The sequence below is a fragment of the Populus alba genome, chromosome 17 (assembly GCF_005239225.2).
Source record: "Populus alba chromosome 17, ASM523922v2, whole genome shotgun sequence".
Classification (NCBI taxonomy): Eukaryota; Viridiplantae; Streptophyta; class Magnoliopsida; order Malpighiales; family Salicaceae; genus Populus; species Populus alba.
In genome coordinates, this window is record NC_133300.1 from 8,115,849 (window position 1) to 8,141,096 (window position 25,248).

The 25,248-nt window shown below is 33.5% G+C and overlaps 1 protein-coding gene and 1 pseudogene across 1 annotated transcript; both read left to right on the forward strand.

Annotated features, from left to right (window-relative positions):
• Positions 1 to 4,594: 4,594 nt before the first annotated feature.
• LOC118048766 (pentatricopeptide repeat-containing protein At3g26782, mitochondrial-like) lies at positions 4,595 to 8,992 on the forward strand (annotated as a pseudogene).
• Positions 8,993 to 19,942: 10,950 nt separating this feature from the next.
• On the forward strand, positions 19,943 to 23,857 carry LOC118048751 (mitochondrial phosphate carrier protein 3, mitochondrial). Its single transcript, XM_035058563.2, has 6 exons — positions 19,943 to 20,451; positions 21,290 to 21,651; positions 21,740 to 21,783; positions 22,729 to 22,943; positions 23,039 to 23,163; positions 23,252 to 23,857. Exons 1-6 carry the CDS (start codon positions 20,143 to 20,145, stop codon positions 23,319 to 23,321), a joined length of 1,125 nt encoding a protein of 374 aa, XP_034914454.1. The 5' UTR covers positions 19,943 to 20,142; the 3' UTR covers positions 23,322 to 23,857.
• The last annotated feature ends 1,391 nt before the right edge of the window (positions 23,858 to 25,248 follow it).

Consider the following 25,248-nt stretch of genomic DNA (forward strand, 5'->3'; position numbering starts at 1 on the left):
ATATTTTATCCAATCAAACGATAATAGAAATAGACAAATACATTAAATTAATTGGATAAAATAGAAGAAAAAAAATTATGCAAGGTTACACATATTAGAAATATTATCTGAAAATAAATATTTTTTTGTTTTTAAAAATAAAGTTAATCTATATGAAAGATGAAAAAATTACCACTACCATTACTAGTATTTTTATTATCATTCTTGTTGTTGTTGTTGTTGTCTTCGTCTTCGTCATAATTAATATCATCATCATCATCATCATTATCACTACTATTACTATTACTATTACTATTATTAATATCATTACTATTATTTTTATTAATATTACTATTATCATTATAATTATTACTACTATCACTACTGTTATTATTAAAATAAACTATTATTACTTCTACTATTACCACAATTATCATCATTATATCATCATCATCATCATCATCATCATTTGTTGTTGTTCTTGTTGTTATTGTTGTTATCATCTTTATTATTATCATTGTTAATACTATTATTATTACTGCTAATATTATCATTAACAAAAAACTAATAAAGGAGGGGGTTTTTATTGTACCTCTACTCACAAAACACTTTTAATTGGAATATTTTTTTTTGTTTATTCTTTGAATTTTTTTTCAATCAATGCTTTTTTTAAAAAAAATATATTCTTTAATATTATATTTATTTTTTATTGGGTTATCTCACTCTCATAACATGGATTACGAGTTTGGCGAATTAACCCGATTGACTCAATTTTTTCCCCTTTAATTAATTATTTTTCTAATTTTATCTTTTAATATTGGATTGATTGAAAAATAAACTTTATGATTTGTTTTGTTTGTTTTCTATTAGGTTATTCCAACTTCATGACTCGAGAATAATACTTAATAGGTTAACCTGAGTTGACTCGGGTCATTTTTAGTATCTTTTTTTAATTGAATTTTTTTTAATTTCATCATTCAACATTAAGTTGGTTAAGAATTGAACTTCATAATTTATTTTGATTTTTTTTATATAGGAATATCTTGATCCCATGATTAAGGTTGCAAGTTTTGGTATTTTTACCCAGGTTAAATTGGATAATTTTTTTCTTAGAGATTATCCTAGTCTCATGACCATGAGGATGGGTCTTTCAACATTAGATTTGCTTTTTATTGGGTTGTTCTCATCTCATTGCCCAGAATCCCCAGATCACGGGTTTGATAGGTTAACCCAGTTGAATCATTTTTTTCTTTTTTTAATTGACTTGTTTTTTCTAATTTCATTATTTAATAATATGTTTGATTAAGAACTTAATACAAACCAAGTCAGGTCTGAATTTTCCTTAAAATGTTTGATGACAAGTTTTGCAAGATCGGTCATATCTTCTAAACCATACATCGGATCGAACTTAAATTTTACAGGGAGATACTATACACATGAAAATATATGGTGATACATTTTCAAATCAAATGAAGTTTGGAAACATATTATTTCAGAGGTTCAAGGTTACTAGATGAATCTTATCAAATTTGTTAGACTAGAACCTTGACCCAGAGTTAACTTGTAACTAAAAACAAGAAGTATTGCGTAATTTTGAATGACACCACAAGGTTAGTTATACCTTGATAAGTTAAATTTACTCCTTTTCCTAGCAAAGAAGATGAAGTTTGCTTAAGTAAAACTGAATTTTATTAATGTCTAAAGGCTATCAAAATTTACAACAAAACAAAACATAATATAGTCCTCAAATAATAACCATAATGGTCCTATAATGGGTTGAAAACCAATAGATCTTAACTAAAAATCTGCTAAGCACAAGCCTAATGCCTAAAACAAGCCTAAACATTGATTTTGAGGGGAAACCAATAGAAATAAAAGCCCTAAAACTGAAATATAATTATCCTAAATATTAATTAAAAATAAATAAACTATAAGAAATATTCATATTAATACAAGTTATCAAAACAACCCCAAAATCATATCTCTTTGCATCGAATCCCTTGTAGCCGAATCTGAAACTTGTAGATGAAAGAGTGTCTTTTTGTACCATCCATTAATCCGAATCTGAAAAATATTGTCTTGAATGCTGAAGTTTCTTTTCTTGTTTAGCTGAAAGTATGCTTTTAAAAATAGGAGGGAAAATGGCTGGAATGTCTTTTTTAAATAGCCTTTTATAATCCCTTTTTTGAATAAGAAAATCCTGCAAAATTAGGAAAAGAACAACAAAAGAATCCTACGTCTCATTACCACCACATGCATTCCATAATGAATATGAAATTCTTGCAAACTATGGATAATGGTTGCTACTATAAATGTTTCATTGTTTGACATGGAATCCTTGTAAAATAAGTAAGTCAATAGATGTCACGCATGCTTCCAAGAGGATTAAGAAATTTTTGTACTGACTGGAATCCAAATATATAAGAAAACAATGTTTCTTTATTTTTTGCACATTCTTGACAGATTTCAATCCTGACTTTTAACATGTTGTTCTTCCTTATTTGGATGAATTAGTAGGCCTATATTTTTTTCATCCATCCTCCACTTTTTTCAATTTTAGTTTCTCCTTTTTAAATGTTCTTTTTTGTGTTTTTATTTTTATGCTACTGATATATTTTGAGACAATAACATATTGTTTTTACTCTTTATGTTATTGATATATTCTGAGACAACAACAAACTAAAATAATATTTTTTTAATGAGCTTTAGACACAAATTACTAAGCTTTAAAATCAAAGATAAGTAAAGCTAAGGAAACCAAAGCTAACAAGAAGATAATGATGGGTATAACCTAGTTTTGGACCCTAGCTTTGATGTCAACTGATGCGGATCTCTTGATCACATGATTAAGCAACCCCCAGTGAAACAAATAACAAATTAAAAAGTTGAAAATCAGATCTGATAGAACTCTGACCTAGAAGTAACATTGTACTTATGAACTAAAGGCATTAGAAAAATATTTGAGACAACCTTGTATCTAAGAACTCTAAGTATGTGAATGACGCCATGAAGCTAGTTAATCTTTAATAAGTCAATGTACGATTTTTTTTCCCCTCTAAAAAAGGGTGTTTTTGTCATAAATATACATAAAAAAAAAACTCACATTTATTCTTCAAGTTGTTGTCCAAATTTGTAGCTAAAAAAACACAATATAGTTTCCTCTAACTAATCCTAATAGACCCCTTATATGTTGCAAGCTAATGAGCATAAACTAGTAATCAACTAAAAAAAATCTAATAATGAAATAAACCCCTAAAAATTATCTAATGGGACAGAACAAACCCAAAATAAAAATGATTATTCAAAAATAAATAAATAAATAAAATAGGATAATAAAAACAAAAGTATCGGCAGATTTCAATCCTGACTTCAAACAATTTGTTCTTTCTCGTTTGGATGAATTAATAGGAAAACCATATATGGTTGGAAAGCATGAGATGTCTAGTTTTCATCTCAGCATGAATCATAACACAATTCCACGTGTAGCCCCATATATGACCCAAACAATTACACAAAGGTCCAGTCTAACAGATTTGACAAGATTCGTCTAGTAACTTAGGCCCTATAAAATAATATGTTCTCGAACTCTATTTAACCTGAACATTTACCATAATATATTTCCATGAGTATTGTTTCTCCTTGTAAAATTTCAGCTCAATTCGATGTATATTTTGAAAGATATACATGATCTCATAAAATCGATTAGTAGACATTTGAAGGTCAAATTCAAACTTGACTTGGTTCCTATTAGAATTAGATTTCATCGTTTATTTTGATTTTCTTTTATTAGGTTATCTCGGCCTGATGACATGGAAATAATGCTTAATGGGTTAACTCGGGTTGAATTGACTTATTTTTATGTTATTTTGTAATTAAATGTTTTATAAATTTCATCATTCAACATTAGGTCTAACAGGATCAATTAGAGATTGAGTTTCATAATTTATTTTGATTTTCTTTCTATGAGGTTATATTATTCTCATGACTAGATTCACACATTTAGCAGGTTAACCTAAATTAAATTAGGTTATTTTTTAATTTTCTTTCTATAAAGTTATCTTGGTCTCATAACTCGGGTTATAGGATTAACAGATAAACTCATATTGTTTTAGATATATATTTTTTAATCTCATCTTTCAACATTGATCTAGTTGAGAATTCATAATTGTAATTCATAATTTGTTTCAATTTGTTTTCTATGGAATTATCATAGTCTCATAACCTGGATTATAAATTTGATATGTTAGACTATGTTGATCAAAGTTAATCCAATATATATATATATATATATATATATATATATATATATATATATAACATGTCATTCTGAAATTATTACAACCACGACCATCATCACCATTATCATTATTATTATCGCTACCACCACCACCACTAATATCATTATCATTATATTTATTATTATTATTAATATCATCATAATTATTATTATTATCATCATCACAATTAAAACCATTATCATTATTATTATAATAAATTATTATAACTATTATTATCAATATTATTACTATTATTATTATCTTCATTGCCGCCGTCTCCTAAAATGAATAGTTACGATATGAATATAAAAAGTACATAACATCACCCTTCCAAAAATTTTAACAGAAAGAAGCAAAAGCAGATAAATTGAAGTAAAAAATTGAATAGAGAATGAATGAAGGTTCCAAATCGCCATTCACTGCAATTACTCACAATCTCTTTCAAAATCCATATAAACCACTTTTCAGCAGCAGCAGCTGAACACTAACCCAAGTACCTGGTTAAACAAATACTTTGACAAGGCCAATTTCTACATCTGGAACTCCCTTATTACCGAGTTGGCTAGCGGCGGTGACTCATACGAGTCTCTCTGTACTTTCTTTTCAATGAGAAATCTCGATATAAGTTGAACCGCTCTCCTTTCCCTTGCGCAATCAAATCATGCTCCACTTTTGTTTGATCTTAACCCGGGAAAACAAACCCATCAACAAGCTCTTGTTTTTGGGTTTTGTATCATCAGCATTGATTGATATTGCCAGAAATGTGGGTAGTTAAGTGATGCAAGAATTTTGTTCGATGAAATTCCTCACAGAAATATTGTTACTTGGACTTCTTTAAAACCGGGTATGTTCAAAATGATGATGCCCATGAAGCGTTAGTGGTTTTGAAAGAGTTTTTTAATTTAAAAGAGTCAAGGAAATAGTGATGAGATTGAAAGTTTTGTTGATTTTGTTGATAAGGTTTCTGTTTTATCGGCACGTTCTCGTATTTCTAATAAAGCAGTGAGGGAGTTTATGGGGTTGTTATAAAGGCTGGGCTGGATAAAATGGTGGGAGTTGAGAATACTTTGTTGGATCGTATGCAAAGTGTGGTGAAGTGGGTTTATCTAGAAAGTTGTTTGATGAAATGACGGAGAAGGATGCGGTTTCTTGGAATTCTATGATTGCTGTGTATGCCCAAATTGGGTTATCGATTGATGCTTTCGAAGTTTTTCATGGAATGTTAAAGGATGGTGGTGGTAAATGCGGTGACTTTGTCCACTTTGTTGTTAGCTTGTGCACATAAGGGGGCTCTGCGTGTGGGAATGTGTTTGCATGATCAGGTACTTCGTTTTCTTTTCATACTATAATGGTTTGTTCCACGTATTAGGTCATTTCTGTGAGATTAACGTTAGCCAAGTTGGGGTAAATGTTTGGTGATGTCTGCGTTGTTGCGTTGATTTATAGTTATCACATCTGCTTGTGATATGTCATTTATTTATCTTTTGTAACAAGTTATTAAGATGGGTTTTGTGAGTAATGTGATTGTGGGTACCTCAATTATAGATATGTAATGCAGATGTGGGCAAGCTGAAATGTCGAGAAATGCATTTGATAGCATGAAGGAAAAGAATGTAGGTCATGGACGATTTCTGGTTATGGAATGCATGGCTTTGCAAGAGAAAGCTTTGGATGTTTTCTATCAGATGATACGGGCTGGGGTCAAACCAGATTATATAACTTTTATTTCACGTTGGATGTTTTCAGTTATGGTGATTTTTTAGATGAGAGCTGGCGTTGGTTTAATGCCATGAGTTTTGAATATAATTTAGAACCATGGGTCAAGCACTATGGTTGCATGGTTGATCTTCTTGGGCGTGCTGGTTATCTTATTGAGGCATACAACTTGATAAAAAGTATGCAAGTTAGGCGTGATTTTGTACCAGGGGGTTCTCTTCTTGCAGGTTGTAGAATTCACATGAATATAATTTAGAACCAGGGGTCAAGCACTATGGTTGCATGGTTGATCTTCTTGGGCGTGCTGGTTTTATCATTGAGGCATCCAACTTGATAAAGAGTATGCAAGTGAGGCGTGATTGTATACCATGGGGTTCTCTTCTTGCAGCTTGTAGAATTCACAAGAATGTGGAGCTTGCAGAGATTTCTGCGAGGGGATTGTTTAAACTAGATCCAAGTAATTGTGGGTTGTATGTCTTACTTGCTAGCATATATGCAGATGCTGGAAGATGGAAAGATGTTGAGAGGGGATGAGAATACTTATAAAAGATGAGGGACCGGTTAAACCGCCAGGATTCTGTTTGGGTGAACTCAAAGGTAGGGTACATGTATTCTTGGTTGGAGATTGCACCCTCAACATGAGAAGATCTACAAGTATTTGGGGGAACTCTCTGTGAAGCTGCAAGAAACTATGTTCCTAATATGGCATCGGTTCTTCATGATGTTGATGAAGAGGAGAAGGAAATGGTTGTGCAAGTTCACAGTGAGAAATTGGCTGTTGCTTTCGGAGTCATGAACTCAGTTCCTGGTTCAACTATTCATGTTATCAGGAATCTTTGGTTTTGTGGTGACTGCCATTCTGTTATTAAGTTGATTTCCAAAAACTGTTAGCAGAGAAATTGTAGTGAGAGATGCAAAGAGATTCATCACTTCAAGGACGGTTTGTGTTCATGTGGAGATTATTGGTAACAAATCTATACACGAGAAGAACAAGGCTATGGCACCGATGAAAGAGAATGCTCCAATAATGAATTCTTTGACGATTCAACTCTAGAAGTTGGAACTGCTATCACCTCTAATTGCTCAATCAAAAAGGCAGCCAAGTAGGTAGCTGATAGTTTATCTCCTAACTAACAGATTGAGAGAACTTCCAAGGAAAAAAAAATAGTTCTAGGTTGGTGAGGCCAAGTGCATATTTTGACGCCGTTGATGTTGAAATTACTGAAAGGACGTTTTATTTATATGGAGACAGACATGCAGACTAGAACCTTCAGGCAGGGAATCATGAGACAAGGAAGCAGGCTGTTTTAGCACACGGGCTACCCTTTTAACAAGAACATATCATGAATTACAAGGAGCACGACAAGTAATCGGGAAGAGTTTGCTCCTGTAACCTGTCCAGGATGTGTATTTATAGCTTTGATGTTCAGAAAGGGAGTCGCATGAACTACATGATAAGATACTTCCTTAACCAGAAAATGAGCCATTGTCAAATCATGTACAACCTCCTACAAAAAGCTTACCTGAAAGTAGTCCTTTAGTCCTCTTATCTGAAATGAGTTGCGCTCCCCCTCCAACTTTTAAACAGTTGGTGCAGCTCTGGAGGGACCTGTTCTGAACCTTCAAAATGTTCCAGCTCTAGCCTGAGTTTATCAATCACCAGTCTCTTTTCGATGTTTCTCCTTGCTAGCTCAGCCTGCTGCCGCAGATTTTCCTCCTTAAGGTTTGTGATCTGAAACTTGAGTTCATACCATATATTCTCCCACTCATAACTTCCACCCTCTGAAAAGGCTCTTGCTATGGCCTTCGCTATCCCATTATCATTCATATAAGTTCTGTTATCTTCTACTTGGCAAAAATCTGTGGCTTTCTTATCCATTTGATTTTCTCCAATTTCAGTTTTTGTTTTTAATTTCATCTTGCATTCTTCAGTGGACATCATTTCATCCACTATCTTGTTCAGGCGTTCTGTGTCAGAGTTAGTGTTGTCAAAATGGATCTCAGGATCTTCAACAACATATTCAGGATCGGAATCTGAAACCTCCAAGCTAGAACTATTAGAACTTTCTATTACTGTATCCTTGTTACTGTCGGTTGTAGAATATGAAGGTGTAGGCCCTGAATCGTTCACATGATGGAATTTAGACCTCAACCCTTTCATATTTCTTCAGCCAAACAGCGATAAGATCTGTTGAACCCTTCTAGCATTCCAACAAGCTCCGGCCGCCTTTTGTAATGACAGGGAATGTTAAAGAATACTTTATTTGCTGTTCTGATACCAGCGGTTCGAGTTACTCCAAACCACATGGCCAGGGAATGTTGAGGAGTATGTGAGCTCGTCAATTTAGGGAGTACAAAAAAATGGCAGAAGCCACAGTTGTACTAAGCTTTCCAGTTTCCTCGGTTATGGTCTATAATTTCTGAGCTAGTGTGTGCTTTCTTTTTTACTAGCCAACTTCTAATTCAAGCTCAAAGGTTTTGAACTTTATCTGTCTTCCCTTCACTAATAGTTCTTTGAAGTCTAGTTTACAGTAGTAAATTTCTATCGATATACGGAACTAGTGAATGAATCCAAAGGTTTCATAGCTGCTGAAATTTAAGATGAAATATATTTTAACAATATTTATCGATGAAATTTGTGATGAGAGATTCCTCTTACTAATTTTTGACGGAAAATAGAGTGTTTGTTTTTATGGTAGAAAGTGTGGTATGGTGTGATCATAATTAATGACTGTTTGGAAAACATTAAAACACTAGTTGAAAAATATGGGACCCATATAATAATTGTGGTTTAACCGCAAGTTCATTAAAGTGTGTTTGGTATTGTGGTAGCTGTTGTGGTTGTGGTTTGAAAAAAATTGTTTAATAAAAAGTATTTTTAGTTGAGGTTGGTTTGAAAAAATAAGTATTTGGTTAAAACTGTGGTTGAAATTGAGGTTAAAGAAAAAGTAGTTTAATGTGTTTGGTTAAAAAAATGTTTTTCAAATTGAGGTTATAAAATAATTAAAATATATATATATATTAAAATAAAAATAAAAACTGATTTTTTTTTAACTGGGCCGGGCCTAGCAATAACATAATTGGAATTGCGATCAAATTTCACAAATGCTACGTCATCATGCGATATCCTTCTAATTTATGTAGTGTTATTAAATAATATTAAGTACTAGTTTTTGGAGTAAAACACAATTTTTTTACAAAAAAATCAACAATTTCATTACATACAAAATTCATTCGACAATAACTACAGTTATCATTATTTATCCTGCGTGCAATAAAATTAAGTAAAATATTATCAAGAATAAAATTGAGATTATAGTATGAACAAATTTAATTTACCTTAAACTAATTTTTAAAAAAACAAAAAAAAATATTGTTCACGTTCATGTGAACAATACGAGTGCAATTAATTAACTGTATTAGTTTTTCAAAAAAAAAAAAAACTGTTCATGTTAACAGTGCACAGTGAAGCCATGCTCCACTGTTGAGATTATTATCTCATCACGAGAAGTAGCATTTTGCTGCTTCTCCGAAACTATGGTGCAACCGAGTAAATTGATGGGTCCCACAAATAAAAATCACTTTTTTTTCTGTTACCAAACACTGAAATATGTGGTTGCGGGTGAACCTCACCCGTAACCACAAAACCAAACACCCATTAAAAACATGTCATATCTACTTTTCATGTTCTCCCGCACCTGTTTTTTATTGTCCCCTTGTTTACATCAGCAGTTCACATTTGTTTCCCATCGACCTTTCCCTTCTTGGAACTTTTTTTTTTTTTTTTATCACCCATGCTGACAATGTTTAATGCCCATTGAACTTGTCATTTTTTTTTTTGTATTTTTATATATATTTGATTGAAACTATGGTTGAAATTAAAGTTGAATAAAAAATAATTTAATGTATTTGATTAAGAATGCTTTTCAAATTGATGTTATAAAATAACTAATATATATATTGATGGTTTTTAATTTAAATATTATAAATTTAACTACTGCTATTACATCATAAAATAAATAATATTTTATATAAAATATTTTGTATTATTTCATTAAACTATCTGCAATTCCATTACATACGAAATTCATATGATAAGGACTACAGTTTTTATGGTTTCCTAAACATGCAATAATATCAGGTAAAATATTATCAGGAACAAAATTGGAATTGCGATCAAATTATGTAAATGCTATGTTATCATACGATCTCCTTTTAATTTATGCAATGCCATTAAATAATATTAAATACTAGTTTTTTTAAAATAAAATACAATTAAAAAAATTAATTTTTTTATTAAATCGAATCCAATTCAATATATTTAGGTTTGGGTCGGACCCATTCGGCCATATACAGTAAAGATGCAGGAAGAAGAAGAAGAAGCAGCAGCTTGCTTTCAATTACCATGTATTTTTAAACATGGTACTGAATTCCATAAATAATAAATTATATTTAGTAATTAACCAAGTTTTTTGTTATATTCTACTTTAGAAAACAAAAACAATCACGTAAACGAACACTCTGACGAAGCCTCGATGATTTCCACTGAGCAGATGTGTTCTCGGAAGTCGGACCAGAACCTGTCTTGGATTCCCGAAAAGGACGTTAAGAATCTTGAAAGGTATATAAATTTATTCTGACCTGTAAAACGCCTCTTCTTCGCCGTCGATATGAATCCATCTTCCTTGAATGAGGTGTACAACTTTCCTTATTTAATTTATATCTTAAGCAAGTGGCTCCGCATCATGGAGGAGATTCTTTTCATGTGGCCCCGAATCGTTCACCTTATGGAATTTAGACCTCATCCTGTCGTAATCATTGTCAATAATTAATGGGGTCCTAATTCATCTTTACTTTTATATTTTATGTTGACTTGTATCATGTTCTTTTAAGTTGCGTTTTGTTGTTTTTTTTATAATAATAAAAAACATGACATAAAGGATAAAAACGAGTTTAGTTCAGTAAACGGAAACGGACATAAAATAGATTTAGACGCTATTTGGCGTTGTGGTTGTGTATGAGGTTGAGGGGCAACCACAACATCGTGTGTTTGGTAAATTTTAAACGTGGGTGTGTTTTAGTGGGACCCACCAGAAAAGTGTAAGTAAACTGTGGTTTATCAAAAGCACGATAATCATGCTTCTCATCAACCTCAGTTTCACTCCGACCGCAAGAAGAAAAACTGAAAAAACAACCAACGGCTAAAATCAAACTTCTCCTCCCCGATTCATAAAAAAAAAATTCCAGAGAAAAAGTTAAGAACATTCCAGCAATGGCAAAACACATTTGTTGCCATTTGAGAAAAATATAAAAATGTCCCAAACTCCCCGAATCGGGGGAAAAATCCTTGAAAAAATTCTACCAGCCCATCGCCCATAAATAGCCGTTGGAGGAGAATCAAACTTCCCAGTTCCTCCCCGAATCGTCAACAAAAACAGAGCATCAATGAACCAACGGTGAAGCTTCATTGTTTTCGGTCAGATCTGGGTCATCCCTCTGAGAAGAAAATTGCAGATCTGTCTCCGCCGACCATCTTCAACTACTGTGGAAACGAATTTCCCTTTCTTTTTTCCACCCGAGACGCGCTTCCATGTTGATCCTGTAGAGATCTGTTGATGTTGGTATGTTTCTCATTTTTTTTCTTTTTCTTTAACAGTTAGGAGTAATGTTGATGCTGTGCTGAACTTCTTCAAAATTATTAGACGATCTAGGCTTCTCTGTGTTGTAGTTGCCGAAAGAATTTATTTGCATCTAGGTTGTCTGTTGTGTTCCCGTGATCTTGTGGTTGTGGTTATGCAGTGTATGCTTGCATTTGATTTCACAGTGAATTATTTTTGTCAAATCAGCTGAACTTGTTCAACATTGGTTCTGGGCTTGTCTCTATGTTGTATTATAGTCGAAATTAGAATACATTTGGTCACAATAAGTTGTTAATTTTGTTGGTTATCTATTATGGTTCCCCTGATCTTGCGTCCAAAATATGTAGTTGTCGTTTGATGAATTTAAGTGCAGTTTTGTGTTGGTGCAGGAGGAACAATACCATTAATCCTGCAAAATCGTCTAGCAACAAAAAAGTGAAGCTGCTATAAAATCGAGTAATTTATTTTTGTTTTTTACGTTTACATTACTACTTGCCTATTTGTTTGTGCTGGAATGAAACTTTGGGTGTTGTTTGTTGTTCTTGATTGCAATACTATGACCATATGTTGTTGTCATTTTTTTGTTATGTAACCACAACCATCTGGGTTTGCATGCTGAAATTCAAAGGCAACTATTAGATGCTGGATTTATAATTATCCATATGCTTTCCTCGGTCATGTGCATTTGTGGCTGTGCAAAACTTTTTGGAAATAGAAGTCTCAACCTTTTCATTTCATTTGTAATCCTCATTGTTTATTTTCTGAATGCTTGTACTGTGACCATATATTTGCATTCAATTATAAGTCAAATGTTTTGAATCTTATAACTAGATATTTTTTGTTCCAAATGTAATGACCGAACTAGGAATGGATCCTCCTGAAAATATGGATAAAGCAGCATGGACGAAAGAAATGTTGCATGTTTTTTATGACCTTAACATCAAGGCTATCGACATGGGAATGCGACCAAATACTCATTTCGACAAAGCTGGTTGGAAATATTTGTTGGGATCATTCAAAGAACAAACTGGTCATGCATTTACCAAGGCATAACTTAAGAACAAATGGGATGACTGCAAAAAGGATTGGAGGATAAGGAAGAAGCTCATTTCTGAAACTGGTGTGGGTTGGAGTACTGAATTAGGAACAATTTCTGCTAGTGATGAATGGTGGAAATCCAAGATTCAGGTTATTTGGCACGATCCTTAATAATTAATTTGTTAACATCTGATTTCAATTATTAATAAATTAGTCAAAGTTGAGAGAAATAATTTTCTTTCTTTTGTGTAGGAAATAAGGGGTACAAAAAAGTTTAGGCACGCTGGTATCGAACCATCGTTGTGTATGAAGTTCGATAGAATGTTCGCAAACATTGTTGCTACCGGTGAGTATGCGTGGGCACCATCATCTGGAGTCTTACCTGATCATAATGTTGGTGTTGATGGCAGTCAACATACACATGTTGAACAACCTGATTTGGAAGAAGGCAGTGGTAATTCTGAAGAGGACGGAATTCCAAATTTTGCTGATGATGTTTGCAACATGGTTCGAGGGGTTAATATGGATACCAGTAGCAACAGCCGCAGTAGTGGGAAGAGGAAAGAAAGACAACGGGTTGAGGTTCAAGCTGGGAAAAAAAAAGGAATTCCGGAATTGGGTTTCAACTACTTTCACGATGGGATCACATGGTTGACAGCATGTCAAACACTAGTGATTCCGCGTCTATCAGTAAAGATCGGGAAGGGTGTAGTATTCGTGAGGTTATGACTGAGCTTCACTAGCATGAGGGAGTGCATATAGGTGATGATTTTCATGGGTTTGCTACTGAGATTTTAGGTCTGAGAAGGAATAGAGAAATGTGGCAAACTATGGGTAATATTGAAAACAAGATTAAATGGTTGCGGAGAATGTATACACGGCATAAATGATCTTAGTCCGAGAGGTGTATATTAATCCGAAATGCCTGCTTTCATATCTTTTTTGCTAATATTATTATTTTAATTGTTATTTAACATGTTTACATCTCATTTCTTGTCATTTATTTAAATTTGCAGGATATGGAAGTTGCAGATTTCTCAAGCTGCTATGAAGTTATAAATTAAGTTAACAATTGACTCTGTAATGAGATGACGTCTGCAATCAATTATGTTATGGACTATAATATTTATTATGTACGCACCATGGATTGTATTTTAATGTAGTTCGAACCTGTAATGTTATTTGAGAATTGTTGAGTCTTATTAGTTATGATATGCTATAGAACGATTTAATATTAATTATATAAATTTATTAGTTATGATATGCTATAGAATGATTTAATATTAATTAGTTATGATATGCTTTTAGTTTTTAACTGTTAAATATGTTGGTTGATGAAGCAAATTAAAGGTATTATTGCAATTGACAAAAGAAATTTCGTTGATAAATTTAATTGCATTGGAGATGTACAACTGCAAAATTGATCACATTAAAAGTGTTGATCCTAGGATTATGGGAAGCAGGGGAGAAGCAATTGATCAGCAACAACTGGAAGCATCCATTGAACTAGCCTTGAGATGCACCAATCCTTTTTCATGGGAAGATAGGCCACTAATGATAGAAGTAGCAAAAGAACTCCAGCGAATTGAAAGATCCATCACTGCAGCTCCGTAGCTATGAACATCCTTATAGCCCGCAAGATGCTTCTTGATGCTTGTCATCCAGTACCATATTTCTTCTGCCAATTACATAGATTATAAACTCTCTTATTAATTATTTTACCATTAAGTGGCCATCTTCACTGGCCTGATTGGAAGGCATGGTTTGCTCTACCAATGAGACCAGTTCTTACACCTTCCATGTGTGAGCGAATGCTAGCACAATTATCTTCAATTGTACAAAACTTTTGTTGATGAAGGGACTTTTGTGCTTAATGGATTTGTGGAATAAAGCTGAATTTTGAATTCCATTTTTAGCAAAGGAAAGGGATCTCTACTACAATGTTGTTTTCAAGGTAAAATCTTGAACTACACATCTATACCTACATACATACCCTTTATATTTATTTGATAATTAAATATGTAAAATACTGTAAAATACTGTAATCACATTTAAAGTGTGTTGTAACACTATTTTTTTACACGATGAAAAAAATAAAAGTTAATAAAACAACAACCTGTTGTAAATGCCTGGTTACTAGTGTAGTGCAGTGATAAGAAACATTGAGTTACAACTTGCAAACTGATAAAGCTTACTGCTGTATTGCAGTGACAAGAAACATTGTTTTACAGCTTGCAAACTAATGTTAAAGCCTGGTGTCAAATACTGTAGTCACATGGAAGTATTGCAGTAATAGACAACATAGTTTTATCCAATGGGAGGAAAGCTTCACCAAAAGTTATACAAGTGAACCAGCCGAAACAGAGGAAAGAAACCGAAAAAAGAAGAAGAAAAGGAGAAGGCAATACAAGTCCAGGGGCACCAAACACAGGAAACAACCCGAGAAAGAGGAAGAAGAGAGGGCAACGAAGATTGAAAAAAACAGAGGAAACAACCCGTAAAGTTGAAGAACAAAGATTGAACACAGGGGCACCAAACAGATGAAGCAAAACAGGGGCACCATCAGACATAGCCGAACCAGACACGTGGAAACAAGATGACGGACACCTCAGAATTTTTTCTGTGAAACACACTGGGAAGGTTGTGCGACCATTTATGTTCTGTTAACAGAGCCGAACAACTGCGGCAAGCCGAGGTTGAAACAGGGGCACCAGTTGACGGGGAAGAAGGACCGGTTTCCATCATCGAAGCAGCGCCCACGAATCACCATCAAACACCACTATTGCGACCGTTAGGCATACAACGCCGCCGCACAGGGTAGCTTCGTCTTGCCCTTCCCCTTCTCCTTCGTTTGAGTCTTTGTTGCCTGAAAAGTTCCCACCCGGCAGCCGCTGTTAACATGCTACGTGAACAGTGAACAGTGAATTAATTCACTCTCCACTGTTCACATGAACAGTGGATGCCGAGTGGGAAGCTTTTTAATTTCACAGAAAAGAAAAAGAAAAAGAAAAAAATGTATCCTTAAAATTACAATACAAATAATAATTTTGAAAAGAAATGGACACAATAGTATGTAACATTGTTTTATTTGTTTATCTATTGTAGGAGAAGAAATATGGATGATGTCGGTTTTAATGCAATATTCAATGAGGATATGGATAATGATTATGAAAATATAATGGACCATTTTGTTGATCATATTAACTCTCGTGATGATTATAACAACGGCGCCTCATCCGGGGATGTTGATAATGGGGCAAATAACGACGACGACGATGATGATGGTGATGAGGATGGCGAATCATTTTGGAGGCGAGAATTTGATAGGAAAAAGTTAATTGTGTGCACAGCTGGGGCCATACACATGTATTATATTACTTATATATATAAAGAACCGTGTATGGTTTCATACAACACGGGCATGCGTTGGTTAACAAAAGTTTTACGAGGACATTGGAAACGATGTGTAAACATGTTTCGAATGGACACATCAACTTTGTTAAGCCTGTGCAATGATTTGGAAACAAGTTATGGGTTAAAACCTTCGAGAAGGATGAGTGTGATTGAAAAAGTGGCTATATTTCTGTATACAATGGCACTCAGAGCATCGAATAGGGAGGTTCAAGAGCGATTTCAGCATTCAGGTGAAACTGTAAGTAGATGCATGAAAGAAGTTTTAGCGGCAGTATGTTTATTTGCAGTAGATGTCATAAAACCAGAGGACCCGAATTTTACAAGCACTCCAAGAGAAATCGCAATGAATCCAAGATATATGCCTCATTTCAAGGTCAACTATTATGTTTTATGCTAATGTGAACAAGTTATAAATTTTATGCATTGTAGTAATTAATGAGTTTATATTTGTCAATGGTTTTCATGTAGGATTGTGTTGGTGCAATTGATGGAACACATGTGCGAGCTTGCATATCAACTGAAAATCAAATTCCATTTATCGGAAGAAAAGGCATACCAACACAAAACATAATGGCTGCTTGTAGTTTTGATATGCAATTTATATTTGTGTGGGTAGGATGGGAAGGCAGTGCCCATGATACACACATTTCTTTTGAGGCTATTGACAATAGAAATATAAAGTTTCCTAAACCACCAGAAGGTATTATACAATATAAATTGTTATGTAATTACAAGTTTAATAATTTGATCAATTCTTATTAATCATTTAACAAATGTAAATGTTGTTTGTAAATATAGGTAAGTACTATCTTGTTGATTCAGGATATCCCAATGAATATGGGTATTTAGGTCCATATAAAGGCTAGAGATATCACTTCCAAGAATTTCGGTGTCGTGGACAACCAAGAAATCAGCAAGAAGTTTTTAATTGTGCACACTCATCACTACGTAATGTGATTGAACGTTCCTTTGGAGTATGGAAACAGAGGTGGAGGATTCTACAAAACATGCCTGCTTATCCATACAAAACGCAAGTTGACATTATAGTTTCATCAATGGCAATACATAATTACATTAGAAGAAGATCGCATGATGATATTGCATTTGCAGAATTTGACCGCAATCCTAATTTTGTTCCTGATAATATTTTACCCAATGTTGTTGCACGCCCAGGAAGTGAGGAAAATGGTGGTCAAGGCACGATGAATTTGGTACGTGATGGAATTGCAAACAGTTTAATGGAACAGTAAAAAATACTTTATATAAAGTATTTTTATTTGATGATGATGTAATAGCAATAGTCTAATCTAAAATATTTCAATAAGAAACCATCGATATTATGGATGTCTATTTTAGTTATTTTTTACCCTTAATATTACATGCTTCATTGTTTAGGATTATATGATAGCGATGGCGGATCAAAGTGCATATGGCATCAAAATATATCTTATGAGTTTTTTTAAAAAAAATTATTTTTAATATCAACATAAGAAAACAATCTAACAACATTTAAAGAAATTATTTTGAGTACCCAAAAAATAGATAAAATAAATTTCATAATTTTTTGAAATGCAGTTTGCAACATGCGTCAACAGTTACCAAACACACAAAACTGCTTTTTTCATCAACCTCAATTTCAACCACAGTTTTAACCAAATACCTATTTTTTCAAACTAACCTCAACTAAAAGTACTTTTTATAAAACAACTTTTTTCAAACCACAACCGCAACAGCTATCGCAATACCAAACACACCCTTAAACTAGTTATGTCACCTTGCTATGCTCTCTTTGCGGGTCAAATAATAATAATAAAAAATTAAATAATTTCTATACAAAATAAAAAAAAATTAATGTTTTATCTTGGTTATAAAGGAGTCTAAAGATATTGAATCTGATAATAAAATAATCGAATTGAATATTAAGTCATGGGGTAAGCAGGGCCCATAACTATTAGGTCTTGGTGAAAGGACCTAACACGTAATTGAGTTTTGCACCATCAGGACCCAACATCAACATGGTCTTGCACGCGACAAGACCTTTAGGGATTTTAGGTCCTATACTCGACAGAATCCAACACCCAACTTTCATGGGTTCTACACCTAACCCTGGGCCCATCGCTAGTTGGTCTTGTTGACTACAATACCCATAAGCTATGGGTGCTGTTGAGAGCTAGGTCTATCACTGTTGGCACTCAGACCTAATAGTTTTTAATCTCTTCAAATAAAAATTGATATTTTTTTAATTAAATCTATGATTGTTAGTCAAATTAGTTTAAAACTAATGTGATTTATCCCACATGATGCGTGTGGATTTTTTTGTCAAATAATTTTTAATGTGATGCAAATAATTGCTCTATTCATTTAATTTGGAGTTTTCAAATATTTTAAATCAATGTAATTTATACCACTTGAGGCATGTAGATTTCTTTTCACATAAATTCTTAATCTCTTGTGCATTATTTATAACACCCCAAACTTTCAAGGTAAAATTTATACAATTGTCAAGTTGAAAATGAGAAAAAAAATCCCAAGAAGTTTGTTTTTCCTTCCATTTTCATATTTACTTAAGTAATTACACAAAGAGAATACCCAAACATCAAACTAAGGGTTACATTGTTGAGATTAACTTGCAAATTAATTTGCATAAACATAAATAAATTAAGTATGATAATCTAATATATTTTTCATTACATTAACAATTTATTTTTAATTCATCTATAATGTCATTTTATTTTCTTAATTATGATGTCTATTTTTTTACTTTTTGGTTTTTTAACTTGTCATGTCATTTTATTTTGTATTTAAACCATCTGGAAAATATAACAAAAAAAAGGGTATAGGGTAGGAGAAAAAACTCATATGACAAAACAAAAAAGGATCCCTTTCCAGATTTTTACTAGATCACCTGAATTTTGAGTTGACTCGGCAAGTCCATTGGTTTACTCTAGGTCAATTGTGGACTTAGATTTTAAATGAAAGAGACCCGGCCAATGTTGTTTGGCTTGGCCTCCTAACAGGACCCAAAGCATTGGGTGCTCCTTTGAACATTGATTGCCATGTTTGACATGACATAAACCTGATTTTACAATGTCAATCTAATCAAATAAATTTTGGAAAAGTATATCAAAACACAAAGCGTTAGGTGCTGCTATGGGCGTTGATTGCCATGTTTGACACGACAAGAAACTCAATTTTACAATGCCAATCTAATTAAATAAATTTTGAAAAAGTATATATTAGTCATTTGATATTTTGATTCCTAAAAAACAATATGTGACATCATACAATATCTTCAACCAATCACAAATTAAACTTACAAACTTCCAATCAAATTCACTCAAAAACCTACTGTAATGTGTTTCTCATTGATTAAGTCAAGAAAATACATCTTTATATATCAAATAAGTCTTCCACGTCAAATATGTTAAATTCCACCTTAGTGGACAATCAAGAACCAACATTTTAGTTATAGTAATATGAACATGTCAAGTATTTTCCTCTAACTATTATTCTCTCTTAGGTGAAGCTGTCCAATAATATATACTTTATCTGAATTTTTTAATCCTGCTTTTAATTATTCTTATCCTGTCTTTCATTATCAAATTCAAAATATGAGCACAACACCTCATATAATTAAAATCCTCATTCAATATCAATGAACCAAATTGTAATTTATTTTTCAAATTAGATATTAATGCATTATTAATTAAGTAATTTTCCAATATAATAGTTAACAAGTTAGCTTCAACATTCCAATCTATTAAGAACTCGAGAAAAAAACCTTAGCCAACCTTAGTTTTTTGAGCCTTTTCCAGTTGTAAATAACCGAAAAGAACTGCCCCCCCCCCCCCCCCCCTAAAAAAAAAAAAAACCCACAGGGTGAGGGTTGTTGAGAAATATCCAATAAAACAGGAATCGATCGATCCCCGCAACATTTCTTACAGCGCATTTGGTTGGCAAAGAGAGGCAGGCAGGGAGGCAGAGAACCCCCAAAAATCATCTCTCTGCGCTTCTCTTCTTCGTTTCTCTCTGTCTATCGCAGCAGGAAAAAAAAAAGGTTCCCTCATTTCTCTCCAGAAATGGATTCTCTCAGACAACAGTCACTAATCCCTAGCTTTCTCTACTCCTCTTCTTCCTCCGCTAAAACTTTCTCCCTCTCTAACCTCCACTCCGAACGACCATCACTTTCTCCGCCGCCGTCATCAACGGTCACTATGGGAAGCAAGAGCAGTGGCGGATTTGTGATCCCGGCACCGAGTGAGTCTGGGAAGAAGATCGAGATGTACTCGCCTGCTTTCTATGCTGCTTGCACTGCTGGTGGTATTCTTAGCTGTGGACTTACTCATATGACTGTTACTCCTCTTGACCTTGTCAAGTGCAATATGCAGGTACTTTTTTTACTCTTTTCTGTCGTTTGTAGTTTAGATCTGTGTTGTTGATTTTGATCACCTTTACTGTTGTTGGATCTTGTTTGCTTTTATAGATTTTTGTGGTTTTTAGGGTTTCTGATAAGTCAAATCTGTTTAACATTTCCAGATATGTTGTTTAATTGTTTTTTTTTTTTTTTTGTGTGTGTAAAATTATCTGTTTTTTGGTGACTGAAGTGTATATAGAGTGACTGTTCTATTCTATTTTTCATCTTGAGCATTTGACTTATTTTGTGATGCATAGAGAGAAATGTTGAGCGCTTTTTAGTGTTAGTTGCTTTCTGTTGATATTTTTATTTTTCAACAGCGTCGTTTTTGTTTCTATGGATCTTTTATGCTTGTTTTAGAAAACTTTCGAAATGTGTCTTAGCGTTTTTCAGTTTTCTGATTCATAGCACTTTGGAGAGTCATTGATACATATTTTGAGCAAATGTGATATTTTTATTGGTTAACTGGTTAAGAACTGGGGTTCGATGTTCTTGTTGTTGTGCACTGTCTATCAACTGTATTGTGGTATGAAGAATGTCTTTGAAGGGGTTCTTTTGTTGTTGTTATTGTGTTCTATCTGTTGTAAACTGTTACATGTTCTCAAATCTAATTTATAATCTATTATTTAGTGTTCTAAGTTAACAGGATTTGGAAGCAATGTGAATTTGGAGTTTTATCTTTGCTAGTAGTTGATGTGCATTTTCTTTTCATTTCAATTTTGTGGCACCATCAAGCATAGGATAAATTGGTTGGCAATGTTATGTTAAAATATCGAGGATATGAACTAATATCTATGTGATTGATTTTTCAGATCGACCCTGCCAAGTACAAGAGCACCTCATCCGGTTTTGGAGTTCTGCTCAGGGAGCAAGGAGTGAGAGGCTTCTTCAGGGGTTGGGTGCCCACCCTTCTTGGTTACAGTGCTCAGGGGGCCTGCAAATTTGGTTTCTATGAGTTTTTCAAGAAGTACTACTCTGATCTTGCCGGGCCTGAGTTTGCAGCCAAGTACAAGACCTTGATTTACCTTGCTGGTTCTGCTTCTGCTGAGGTGATTGCTGACATTGCTCTTTGCCCCTTTGAGGCAGTGAAGGTTCGTGTTCAAACTCAGCCTGGGTTTGCTAGAGGTTTATCAGATGGACTTCCAAAGTTTGTCAAAGCTGAAGGCGCTCTTGGGTATGCTTTATAATGTCAAGATTATTTTTTTGTTGATTTTTAATTTTCTGTAAAGCTGTATATGGAACTAACTTGTCATTTATTTCAGGTTGTACAAAGGTCTTGTTCCTCTCTGGGGTCGTCAGATTCCATGTAAGTTTAACATCTGCTTTTACTTTTTTATTGTTATTTTAAGCTCTATTGGGCAAAGAAAGTCAGATTTTATAATTGTGTGCTTTTTTACTGTTCAGTACAAATGATTTTTTTCAATTTTTAATACTATTTTAATTTTTTTGAACTGCTACTATGACCATCTTATTTTTATAAATGTTGGAGTTTACAAGATTATTTATGACAATAGTTTCTTTAGGCTTGTGAAGGACATTGCATTTTAGGTCATGGCTATATGTTTGAAATGAGCACTTGCTAAGTAATTTTAATGTTTTTATTAGATGGGATGTTTCGATTAAATAACAAAAAATATGTTGGTTTTTCTATTTGTTTTAGTTAATTTTAATGTTCCATTTTTTTTTTTATCATCTCATATCCATCCTAATAGATAAAAAATTACTTGTGTCCTTATTTGTCATTTTGTATTTCAATGGCATTTCTAACATGGGATTGACCAAATATTTAAGTTTTGTTTTTAAACTTAGCCGCACATAAATAATAACCGTAACCAAACATTCATCAACTTTTTAATACAGCTTTCATTTTCAGCGCTTGTGTGTACATTAGCAACAACGGCTAATTTATAAGCACAAGGCCTAGCAGAGCCAAGCTGCTTGTCAGAGAAGAACTTGTATAATCATCTGAAAGTGTGCATCATGTATTAAGTGTTTAGATTTTGGGAGAACTATGATTTTATTTGTGAGTTATTTGTCTTTTCATGCCACCATTTAAGTTCATGGTTCATGGTTTTCCATCTCGCAAACCATGTGTGGTTTCATCTTGTGGTTTATGTGCAACACTAGCACTGAACCTTTGCTGTTTGCGAGTGTTAGTTTTTTATTGGTTGCTATCTGTGTGACAATCTGACTTATTACTGGTCATATTAGTTGTTCTGGTTGTTGACAATGTTAATTGTTTTCATTGCAGATACAATGATGAAGTTTGCATCGTTTGAGACCATTGTAGAGATGATCTACAAGTATTCCATCCCCAAACCAAAGGACCAGTGCAGCAAATCTCTGCAACTTGGTGTTAGTTTTGCTGGTGGTTATGTTGCTGGTGTGTTCTGTGCTATTGTGTCTCATCCTGCCGATAATCTCGTATCATTCCTGAACAATTCTAAAGGGGCAACTGTTGGTGATGTGAGTACCTTCTTAAAGTGTATTCCCTGGAAAAAAAATATTTTCTGGTCTCCTTTTTAACAGGGTTGCAACTGTTTTTCTGTTTGGTTCTGCAGGCTGTGAAGAAGCTAGGTTTGTGGGGTCTGTTCACTCGTGGGTTGCCTCTCCGAATTGTCATGATTGGAACTCTTACTGGAGCTCAGTGGGGTCTCTATGATGCATTCAAAGTTTTTGTGGGATTGTGAGTATTTCCTATGATTGTCAAAGCTTTGTTGTGCCTTGATATGCGTTTTCATTGGTGCTAAAAGGATTTCATGTGATTTTTTCAGGCCTACTACTGGTGGCCCTGCCCCCGCCACCACTCCTGCTGTGGCAGCTGCTGAACTTACAAAGGTGTAAAGTTTCTATCAATTGACAGGTTGGTTTGTATCGATCTGATGGAACCTGGGAGAACATATAGGAATAATAAAAATAGAAATGGAGCTGCTTTGGTGATTCCCAATCCAACAGGGATAATTCTTTCACATTCAAAGACTCAGTCAATTTTTGTCTTCTCGACATCGGGGGATGGTTTTGTTCTCATCCGTCACAGATAATGAAAACTTTTGCTAGCTAGATCATATATGGAATTTCAGTTCGATGTTAGGATCACATTATCCCTCGTCAGGGCAACCAAAATAATTGACAGATAGGGGAGGGGGGTTTATTTTGTCCTGTCCAAATTTCTGTCGCCATCATCATCATTATTTTTTTGTTAATTTTATTATTACAATTGGTTCGACAATTTTGATGCCATGCAAACATCCGTGACCAGCGGAATCCCTCGTGGTTTTATATTATTTTGTCATCCACACAGTGCCACACCTGTTTTGTATTTGATTTATGCAGCTTTGAGGGAAATATGGAGAAATTGCAGCAAGACTGGGCTCTTTTTTTTCCTTTCATGTTTGTTCATTAAGTAATCCTGCGTCTTCTAGCGCGAACCCTACCACATTGGCCTACGCCCCTGTTGTGTATTTAGCTATGGCTGGTTTCTCGAACAACTGGGCAAACCGTGCAGAACCAGTGGCCATATAAGCCTGTGACCACGAGGGGAAGTGATCCTTATTTGCAATAGGCGCTGGTTTCCCAGGGCTCGGAGGTGGAAAGTGACTCCATCGTTCTACTAGACATGGAGAAAATATAATAAAAGTTTTTTCAAAAATACATATCAACCATTAAATTACTGGGATCTACATGTAGGGCACAGTTTAAGAATCATGATCAAATACATGTGTATTTTTTAGAGTTTTTTATTTTTATAATGTTTTCTAAATGTTAATATTATTGTCAACAAAGTCAACCCCTCCAAAACAAGAAGATCTCTCTGTTTGATGGTTTAATATTTTTTATTTATTTATTATATTTCAAGTGTGCTGGATGGATGTGTAAGGTTGGAACCGAAGAATACATCTGTATGTACGAACCATCGATGTGTTTTCATGTGTCTTACAATAACTTCTAAAAAATAAGTTTTAAAAATATTATTCCATATAATTTTCTTATAATTATAGTTTTAAAATTAAAATAATATTGTTTCTGTCATGTTATGGTAAAGCTTCATGTACTTTTTTCAGAAAATAGAAAAAGAAAATCGAGCATGGTTTTTTCTTGGCAATGCACATAAATAATTGTTTAAATTAGAAAAAAGAGAGACTATCTTGTCATTTAAAAGTATAGTTATTTTGATATAGGATATATTTTACTGGAATTGAACTTTACAAGATCTAATCTCTTGCTATTCCTCATTAACTTAATAATCAAATATAAAATTAAAATACAATAAATTATAATCTTCAATCATTTTATTTTTTATTTTTTATTTTTCAGTAAGTTATATACTAATATTTATAAGTGAAGACTTCTCATTTTAGATAATATATTTAAAGCTATCACTTTTTAAATACGTCTTTAATTTTTCTTATTTTTCAAATAATACACTGTTAGCAATTATTACTTTTAGATAATGCTTTTAACACTATCATTTTCTGGAGTGTGCCTTTGAGTCATTTAACTTTTAGATATTGTGTTGTTTAACTCCTATCTCATTTAAATAGTTCTTTAAGTATTATTACCGTTTTAAGTATGCCTTTGAAGCCCTTAACTTTTCAGAAAATAATTGCTATTTATCCCTCCGCCTTCTAGATAGTGTGTTGTTTATCCATTATCTCTTTTAGAATAATTCTTTTGGCAACTATTATCTTTTGGGTGCGCATTTGAGTCATCATCCCTCAAATAGTGTAATGTTTTAAGCCTATATCTCCTCTAGATAATGCTTTTGACACTA